We start from the raw sequence: 10,628 nt of genomic DNA on the forward strand, positions 1-10,628 counted from the left end.
AAATCCGACGGCGCTCACTTCCTCACTCATCGGCGGTCTGTCGGCGACTGACAGCTTCTGCAGGCGGGAAAATATTCACGCATACGAATTAGGATCGCCGACATACGTGCACCAAACCACGCCTACCTAGCTTCATTTGTCTACGCACGAAAAATTAAGGTTGGATACTTTTTGAACACACCTCGTATAATAATGCAGTAATAATAAAAATATAGCTCCAGCGAACTATACCGCTGAGGTTGTTTGCATTGATCAAATTCTCCCGAAGAGTACTTGACTGAATCAGAAATTGATTTTTTAATATATTTTTCGTTGCCCGATTTGAACGAAACTTGATACTGCACACCGCAGGAGAATGGTGAGTAACGTGGCCCTATAATTTTTGCGCTGTCGTGTACCGTTTTGGATGTATTTCGGGAACATACATACATGAGAGTTTCGATAATGTGTATATATATATATATATATATATATATATATATATATATATATATATATATATATATATATATATATATATATATATATATATATATATATATATATGGTAGATAACATCAGAAAGGTGGCTTCCACCAGTTGCAGTGCATTGTCTTTGAATTTAGATACTCCACAAAATTATCAAAACGCAGCACAACAGATTTTGATCTTGATCGATGATAGCAATTTCAGCTTGAATTGTGTTAATCGGCTCTGCAATCCCCCGTACAACCCGAAGCTTTGCTGACGGGAGTATGGGCGGGAGAGAAAGCGGGAGGGGATAGCGAGGAGTGGTAGGGGGACGAGGAGAGGGTGAGGAAGGGGGGAGCTAGGAAGGGGGGAAGAGGGAGTAGAGGGAGAGGGGTGGGTTGGTGAGAGCAATGCCTCACAAAACATCACTATACACTCCGGGTGGTTGAAGGGGGGTTGGGCGAGGAGGATGGAGGAGAGATAGGAGGGGGAAGAGGGGAAGTGGGGAGTGGGTTTGGGAGAAGGTGAGTATGAGGGGATAGGGTTCTGGAATTGCATTTGGTTGGGGGACTTGTGGAGAAGGGGGAGGGTAGTACAGGATTGAACGAAATGGGGTACGTTAAAACAGCACACGGAGACATCCTGGAGATATCCATGGGGGGTAGAGAGGGGAGGGGGTTTGGGAGGCGGTAAGCATGAGGGAGGGGAAGGGAAGGCAACGTGAATGGATGGTAAGGAAGGGCGATAAAACGTGCTCAAACTGCAACATTTTTTTAGCCAAGTGGGTTCTACATCAAACAATTTAAAACCCACACTATCTACCCGGCAAAGGCCTGAGTGCATTCATGCATGCTCACACATGCAGCGACCTTTGCACACCTCTGGTAGGCTCACTTTGAATCTGATTAGTACATGCTGCACTCTGGGGAAGCCATTTGAAATTCAAAACTAAACAATCAGTCCTTAATAGAGGGGTAGGGGGAGGTGGAGGGGTGGAAGAGAGAGAGGGAGAGGGGTGTGAGAGAGAGGAGTGAGAGGAGAGAGAGAAGGTGAGGGGTGAGAATAGGTAGGAATGAGAGAGAGGAGAGGAGGAGAGAGGAAGGGGAGGGGAAGAGTGGGGAGGGGAGAGGAAAGGGGTAGGAGTGGGAGAGAGAGGGAGAGGGGTTGGAGAGAGAGAAAGAGGGAGAGGAGTGGGAGAAAGAGGGAGTGGGGTGGGAGAAAGAGAGGGAGTGGGGTGGGAGAAAGAGAGGGAGTGGGGTGGGAGAAAGAGAGGGAGTGGGGTGGGAGAAAGAGAGGGAGTGGGGTGGGAGAAAGAGAGGGAGTGGGGTGGGAGAAAGAGAGGGAGTGGGGTGGGAGAAAGAGAGGGAGTGGGGTGGGAGAAAGAGAGGGAGTGGGGTGGGAGAAAGAGAGAGAGAGAGAGAGAGAGAGAGAGAGAGAGAGAGAGAGAGAGAGAGAGAGAGAGAGAGAGAGAGAGAGGAGAGAGAGAGAGAGAGAGAGAGAGAGAGAGAGAGAGAGAGAGAGAGAGAGAGAGAGAGAGAGAGAGAGAGAGAGAGAGAGAGAGAGAGACACAGAGAGAGATAGGAGAGAGAGAGAGAGAGAGAGAGAGAGAGAGAGAGATAGGAGAGAGAGAGATATAGGGGAGAGAGAGAGAGAGAGAGAGAGAGAGAGAGAGAGAGAGAGAGAGATAGGAGAGAGAGAGAGAGAGATAGGAGAGAGAGAGAGAGAGATAGGAGAGAGAGAGAGAGAGAGATAGAGAGAGAGAGAGAGAGATAGAGAGAGAGATAGGAGAGAGAGAGAGAGAGAGAGATAGAGAGAGAGAGATAGGAGAGAGAGAGAGAGAGATAGGAGAGAGAGAGAGAGAGATAGGAGAGAGAGATAGGAGAGAGAGATAGGAGAGAGAGATAGGAGAGAGAGATAGGAGAGAGAGATAGGAGAGAGAGATAGGAGAGAGAGATAGGAGAGAGAGATAGGAGAGAGAGATAGGAGAGAGAGATAGGAGAGAGAGATAGGAGAGAGAGATAGGAGAGAGAGATAGGAGAGAGAGATAGGAGAGAGAGAGAGGAGAGAGAGATAGGAGAGAGAGATAGGAGAGAGATAGGAGAGAGATAGGAGAGAGAGATAGGAGAGAGAGATAGGAGAGAGATAGGAGAGAGAGATAGGAGAGACATAGGAGAGACATAGGAGAGAGAGATAGGAGAGAGAGATAGGAGAGAGATAGGAGAGAGAGATAGGAGAGAGATAGGAGAGAGATAGGAGAGAGATAGGAGAGAGATAGGAGAGAGATAGGAGATAGGAGATAGGAGATAGGAGATAGGAGATAGGAGATAGGAGATAGGAGATAGGAGATAGGAGATAGGAGATAGGAGATAGGAGATAGGAGATAGGAGATAGGAGATAGGAGATAGGAGATAGGAGATAGGAGATAGGAGATAGGAGATAGGAGATAGGAGATAGGAGATAGGAGATAGGAGATAGGAGATAGGAGATAGGAGATAGGAGATAGGAGATAGGAGATAGGAGATAGAGATAGGAGATAGGAGATAGGAGATAGGAGATAGGAGATAGGAGATGGGAGATAGGAGATAGGAGATAGGAGATAGGAGATAGGAGATAGGAGATAGGAGATAGGAGATAGGAGATAGGAGATAGGAGATAGGAGATAGGAGATAGGAGATAGAGATAGGAGATAGGAGATGGGAGATAGGAGATAGGAGATAGGAGATAGGAGATAGGAGATAGGAGATAGGAGATAGGAGATAGGAGATAGGAGATAGGAGATAGGAGATAGGAGATAGAGATAGGAGATAGGAGATAGGAGATAGGAGATAGGAGATAGGAGATAGGGAGATAGGAGATAGGAGATAGGAGATAGGAGATAGGAGATAGGAGATAGGAGATAGGAGATAGGAGATAGGAGATAGGAGATAGAGATAGGAGATAGGAGATAGGAGATAGGAGATAGGAGATAGGAGATAGGAGATAGGAGATAGGAGATAGGAGATAGGAGATAGGAGATAGGAGATAGGAGATGGGAGATAGGAGATAGGAGATAGGAGATAGGAGATAGGAGATAGGAGATAGGAGATAGGAGATAGGAGATAGGAGATAGGGAGATAGAGATAGGAGATAGGAGATAGGAGATAGGAGATAGGAGATAGGAGATAGGAGATAGGAGATAGGAGATAGGAGATAGGAGATAGGAGATAGGAGATAGGAGATAGGAGATAGGAGATAGGAGATAGGAGATAGGAGATAGGAGATAGGAGATAGGAGATAGGAGATAGAGATAGGAGATAGGAGATAGGAGATAGAGATAGGAGATAGGAGATAGGAGATAGGAGATAGGAGATAGGAGATAGGAGATAGAGATAGGAGATAGGAGATAGGAGATAGGAGATAGGAGATAGGAGATAGGAGATAGGAGATAGGAGATAGGAGATAGGAGATAGGAGATAGGAGATAGGAGATAGGAGATAGGAGATAGGAGATAGGAGATAGGAGATAGGAGATAGGAGATAGGAGATAGGAGATAGGAGATAGAGATAGGAGATAGGAGATAGGAGATAGAGATAGGAGATAGGAGATAGGAGATAGAGATGGGAGATAGGAGATAGGGAGATAGAGATAGGAGATAGGAGATAGGAGATAGGAGATAGGAGATAGGAGATAGGAGATAGGAGATAGGAGATAGGAGATAGGAGATAGGAGATAGGAGATAGGAGATAGGAGATAGGAGATAGAGATAGAGAATGAGATAGAGATAGAGATAGAGATAAGAGATAAGAGATAGAGATAGAGATAGAGATAGAGATAGAGATAGAGATAGAGATAGAGATAGAGATAGAGATAGAGATAGAGATAGAGATAGAGATAGAGATAGAGATAGAGATAGAGATAGAGATAGAGATAGAGATAGAGATAGAGATAGAGATAGAGATAGAGATAGAGATAGAGATAGAGAGAGAGAGAGAGAGAGAGAGAGAGATAGGAGAGAGAGAGAGAGGGAGAGGGGTAGGAGAGAGAGGGAGAGGGAGAGGGGTAGGAGAGAGAGGGAGAGGGGTAGGAGGGAGAGGGAGAGGGGTAGGAGAAAGAGGGAGAGGGGTAGGAGAGAGAGGGAGAGGTGTGGGAGAGTAAGGGAGAGGGAGAGGGAGAGGGAGAGGGGTGGGAGAGGGAGAGGGGTGGGAGAGGGAGAGGGGTGGGAGAGGGAGAGGGGTGGGAGAGGGAGAGGGGTGGGAGAGGGAGAGGGGTGGGAGAGGGAGAGGAGTGGGAGAGGGAGAGGGGTGGGAGAGTGACTTGAGTGACCCAGCAGTATTGGCGGCGGAGGTTTTGCACTCTCCCGAGTGCTCCCCCTCTTGTTTACTCATTGTAATTATCTAATATATTTTGGCTTCCTAACTCTGGAGATGTCCCCATGGAGAATCCAGCCACGGTATCGTCATGGTAGCTTTTAGAGATTGAAGCTTGAAGAGATCGAAACCTGAAGAGCACTCGCCAAGCGGCTTAATCACTCAAGCAAAGCACTCCAATGAAACGGTTGGGAAGGAATGGCTCGCTTCGCAAGCGATTAGTGACTGCCGATGCATCATAATAAACAACCATGCATCCAGACACATCCAGAATGTCAAGCAACGTCCAAATTGGACAAATGAACACTTTTTTTTCGCAATCGGAACAGCAGCTGAAGTCAATAAAGAAGTTTAAAATTTTATAATTTGGTTTAGTTAAAGAGATTCTCGAGGTTATCTCATGCACGGAAACGAAATAAAGCCACGAACACTGGTGTCTCCAAGTGTTTATAAGCATTGCGATGTATCCAGCGATTCGTACTTACGATGATCAGGCATTCGATGATATGAGTGAGGAAAGTGAGTGTAGTGTCCGGAGGGCAGTGAGGCACGTCGAGTCGTGAGTGTTACCGTAACTCTGTTTATTGCGTATCCGGATGTACACCACTGCAGACTACCACCCGCCTCTAGCGGCACGAACACCTATATGCCTTGCGGACACGTGACTACCACCACCACTCCTCCACGCCCCCACAACGCTCCCTGCATTGTGCTTTGCCCGCGTATGCCAATACGCCACATTCCTCCCTCCTAAAAACATGAGTATAAAATGACCATTATAAGGACAAGCCAAATCGGCAAAGCAAACTACGACATAAAAAAAACAAAGCGGAACAAAACGACATCAAAAATCATCGGCAGTACAACACAGAAAGCAACCAGAGCCAAAATGGCATTTAGCAACCACACTGGCACCACGATACAAAAAAACTGGTGAAAAAGAAAAAAACTATGACAAGATGACACAAACAAGCAAAGAGGAATAAAATGACATCAATCATGTGGCCGTGAATCAAACCCAGATGAGACGGAACAAAAGAAAACGTGCTTCATCTGCTATCCCCATCACAACATACAGTGGGGAGAACAAGTATTTGATACACTGTTGATTTTGCAGGTTTTCCCACTTTCAAAGCACGTAGAGGTCTGTAATTTTTATCATAGGTACACTTCAACTGTGAAAGACGGAGTCTAAAACAAAAATCCTGAAAATCACATTGTATGATTTTAAAATATTTAATTTGCATTTTATTGCATGAAATAAGTATTTGATACATCAGAAAAGCAGAACTTAATATTTGGGACAGAAACCTTTGTTTGCAATTACAGAGATCAGACGTTTCCTGTAGTTCTTAACCAGGTTTGCACAGACTGCAGCAGCGATTTTGGCCCACTCCTCCATTCAGATCTTCTCCAGATCCTTCAGGTTTTGGGGCTGTCGCTGGGCAGCACAGACTTTCAGCTCCCTCCAAAGATTTTCTATTGGGTTCAGGTCTGGAGACCGGCTCGGCCACTCCAGGACCTTGAGATGCTTCTTACGGAGCCACTCCTTAGTTGCCCTGGCTGTGTTTTAGGTCGTTGTCATGCTGGAAGACCCAGCCACGCCCCATCTTCAATGCTCTTGTTGAGGGAAGGAGGTTGTTGGAAAAGATCTCACGATACATGGCCCCAACCATCCTCCCCTCAATACGGTGCAGTTGTCCTGTCCCCTTTGCAGAAAAGCATCCCCAAAGAATGATGTTTTCACCTCCATGCTTCACGGTTGGGATGGTGTTCTTGGGGTTGTACTCATCCTTCTTCTTCCTCCAAACACGGCGAGTGGAGTTTGAACCAAAAAGCTCTATTTTGGTCTCATCAGACCACATGACCTTCTCCCATTCCTCCTCTGGATCATCCAGATGGTCATTGGCAAACTTCAGACGGGCCTGGACATGCGATGGCTTGAGCAGAGGGACCTTGCGTGCGCTGCAGGATTTTAATCCATGACGGCGTAGTGTGTTACTTATGGTTTTCTTTGATACTGTGGTCCCTGCTCTCTTCAGGTCATTGACCAGGTCCTGCCGTGTAGTTCTGGGCTGATCCCTCACCTTTCTCATGATCATTAAGGCTCCACGAGGTGAAATCTTGCATGGAGCCCCAGACCGAGGGAGATTGACTGTTATCTTGAACTTCTTCCATTTTCTAATAATTGCGCCAACAGTTGTTGCATTCTCACCAAGCTGCTTGCCTATTGGCCTGTAGCCCATCCCAGCCTTGTGCAAGTCTACAATTTTGTCCCTGATGTCCTTAGACAACTCTCTGGTCTTGCCCATTGTGGAGAGGTTGGAGTCTGATTGATTGAGGACAGCTGTCTTTTATGCAGATAATGAGTTCAAACAGGTGCAGTTAATACAGGTAATGAGTGGAGAATGGGAGGGCTTCTTAAAGACAAAACTAACAAATCTGTGAGAGCCGGAATTCTTACTGGTTGGTAGGTGATCAAATACTTATTTCATGCAATAAAATGCAAATTAATTATTTAAAAATCATACAATGTGATTTTCAGGATTTTTCTTTTAGATTCTGTCTTTCACAGTTGAAGTGTACCTATGATAAAAATTACAGACCTATACGTGCTTTGTAAGTGGGAAAACCTGCAAAATCGGCAGTGTCAAATACTTGTTCTCCCCACTGTACATCGTGTCGATGCGATTGAGTCGAATCCCAAAATGCAGTGGACAGGTGCTCGAGTACTGAGTTGCACGACGAACTCAATGATAGCTACAGACCACAAAAACCATGGCCGTGTTAAAGATATAAAGAAGCAAGTTGGGGAGCACAGTATCACTATGCAGCAGAAGCGCCCCCAGGCGGCCCATGCTTACACGCCATCCGGCAAGGTCGCGGTGACACACCGAGATGAACCTCCCGCGCCCCCTGGCCGACAAGCTTTGTTTGTCAAAGCTTGCCAAGCCCGCCCGTCCTTGCCCGTTTGATAAGCTTGCTCGTCCCCCCACGGACAGAAGCAGGTAAACACGCTGAGTCTGCCAGACATGAGGGCGCCGCCGCTGGCACGGAGCAGCGGCCTTAGGAAGATAACGGCCCGGCCCCCGCGCGAGAGTAACGGGAGGGGTGACGCTGAACAGCGCCGGAGTCCCACATGCGAGTCGAACCGGCAATTAGCCGGCTGCAGTACCAGCAATCCCATACAAAACCACGCATCAAACCCAGTCGAGATCTCCATGCACGTCCACACGGACGATCAGCGTACACTGCACCAACAGCCATGTTATAAAGCAGCAAGAACATAGTCCGTGCAGATGCAAACTTCCCTTCACGTACAGCGCGTTCCCCCAGTATAAATCCAACACATGAGAGGGCAGCGAACCGCGGACTGTCCTCGAAGCCGAAGATCAGAAAGACCTCTTTATTCGCAACGATCGTCCGCAAGTTCTTCACATCATATTGGTCATCATATTGCTCGATCTCAACCAAACACATTATGCTCACACGCGGACTGTCGGCATTTGCTTTATTAACGCCAAGCTGAATCACTCGTGCTGTGAGAATCAAATACACAACAATTAGCAATTTATGAACCACATTGTGCGTACGCCTCTTGGTTGTCACGACGTCGAGGTGACTTGCGTGCCAGCCCCCATCTGAACGTCGACGAGGACACAGTCGATGGTCGCGTTCCACGAACTTCGTGAATGCGACCGGCTCGCTCCAATCCCCCGCTGAAATCGCCTGCACGACATGGGTGTGCACTGTATCATGAGCGCAGCGCAAACGCGAGAGTCCGTCGCAGTGGGCATGGCTCCCGTTGCTCCAGAACCGTATATCGTAGTTGCCGGAAGCAATGAACGGCAACCCATGTTGCATCGTCGCGGCTCCTGCCGCCGGAACCTCACCCTCGGGTCTCGAGGGAGACATAGGTGCCCCTGGAGATACGAACTCCGAAACAGGAACCTCCTCCTCCTCCTCCTCCTCCTCCTCCCGCCGAAACTCCAATCGGCTCGGCACGGGCCGTCCAAGGCCACCAACGGCTGGCGCCATCCAGTCTAGCCTGAGGCTAGCCAGCCAGTCCCGGCCCAAAAGGGCGAGCCCCTCCCCTCGCACCACGAACCGCGAGAGCGCAACCCGCTGACCTCCGGATCACCTGCCGCGCACTGGCCATCGAGGCTCCGGACATCTCTCAGAGTCTGTGTGACAGCCGACGCCGCTTCTGAGTTGAATTTAATGTCCTCGTCCTTTCGACGTGGCATTGCAGAAACCATTCCCGAGGCTTGCAAATCAGAAATAAAACGATCTCCGAGCGCGGCCACCGTTCACTCGACGTGAACTCGTAGGTGACGGCGAGACGTCTGGCTGCAGGACTCGACCCGCACCGAAGACTGCGCGTGCGGCCCCGGCGCGCGAAACTCGTGATGCGCTTCCCTGAGCTCCTCGCCAGGTGGTCAAACTCGAACCGCGCTAACTGCGCTGATTTTCCCGGCTTCGTGCGCCCGACAATCCAATTGCTCCGGCCAAAGACTCAAAGTCAACACCGAGGAAAACCAGGCACTCTGCACGCGTCGATCCGAAACAGACTCGTCGCCAATATAGTGTCCGGAGGGCAGTGAGGCACGGAGAGTCGTGAGGGTTACCGTAACTCTGTTTATTGCGTATCCGAATGTACACCACTGTAGACTACCACACGCCTCCAGCGGCGCGAACACCTATATGCCTTGCGGACACGTGACTACCACCACCACTCCTCCACGCCCCCACAACGCTCCCCGCATTGTGCTTTGCCCGCGTATGCCAATACGCCACAGTGAGAAAAAAAAACAACGTTGTTGTTAACAAACCTTTGCAACTCGAGGCATTGTTGAGCAGGCCGAACAAAATGGCGAATTAAGACCCCCATCGGGGAAGAGTGAGGTGTCTGAGGATATGCCTGATAAAGGATATAATTAAATAAGGAACCCAATCACCCAGTTTTCATTGATGCACCACCTTGGAAATGGAGTTCCCTTAATGTGCATGCGAAGTTTCAGGCTGCTCGGTTTCATAGTTTTGGAGTTATGGAGGAGACGGACAGACCGACATTTATTAGTATAATTGTATATTACAATTATTAAAGCGGATGAGTGAAACATATTCAGCCAGCATGAGTATTCGAGTGCTCTTTCCTCATGTGATTGCCTCACGATACCTCACGATAACTCACGATAAATCACGATACCTCACGATACCTCACGATAAATCACGATACCTCAGATACCTCACGATACCTCACGATAAATCACGATACCTCACGATACCTCACGATAAATCACGATAAATCACGATAAATCACGATAACTCACGATACCTCACGATACCTCACGATACCTCACGATAAATCACGATACCTCACGATACCTCACGATACCTCACGATACCTCACGATACCTCACGATACCTCACGATACCTGTCGCGGGAGTGATGACGTCTTTGGCAATGATGGACCCAAGCAAGAAGAAGAAGAAGAAGAATAAACGTAGCAAAAGCACGGAGCCTGCTCTGACGTGTTCCATTCCTCCCATCAAATCGCTAGTCCCTTGTTTGGGAGATTACCATTGGTAATGGAGCAGAAAAAACAACAAAAGCCTTTCCTTCCGCTATCCGACTCGTCACGTGGTGTTACATTGTAATTATATGCACATCATTTTGGGGTGAATTTTGAATTTCCAGGTAAATGTTTTGCTTCGTTTCACAATAATAATGGTTTAATAAAGCGAGCACAAGGACGGATCGCAGTGCCGTGATGTTAATCCTGATGAAGCAGCTCGGAACCGGAACGCAAGCAGGAAGGAATAAGGAAG

General features: G+C 48.0%; 1 protein-coding gene across 2 annotated transcripts in view; it reads right to left on the reverse strand.

Moving 5' to 3' along the window:
• The window catches only part of IDS (iduronate 2-sulfatase), a 59,249-nt gene extending 48,695 nt beyond the window's left edge, over window positions 1-10,554 (reverse strand). The window contains exon 1 of one of the 2 annotated variants that reach the window (XM_085884900.1): window positions 10,235-10,554. In XM_085884900.1, coding sequence (XP_085741026.1) covers window positions 10,235-10,349 — 115 coding nt within the window. In that variant the 5' untranslated portion in view covers window positions 10,350-10,554. Of the gene's footprint in view, window positions 1-10,224 lie in introns of both variants that reach the window. The other variant, XM_085884901.1, reaches the window with a different exon arrangement.
• Between the last annotated feature and the right edge of the window lie 74 nt (window positions 10,555-10,628).

The sequence above is a fragment of the Eptatretus burgeri genome, chromosome 6 (genome assembly GCF_056783735.1).
Source record: "Eptatretus burgeri isolate ZD-2024b chromosome 6, Ebu_testis_v1, whole genome shotgun sequence".
NCBI classification, from domain to species: Eukaryota; Metazoa; Chordata; class Myxini; order Myxiniformes; family Myxinidae; genus Eptatretus; species Eptatretus burgeri.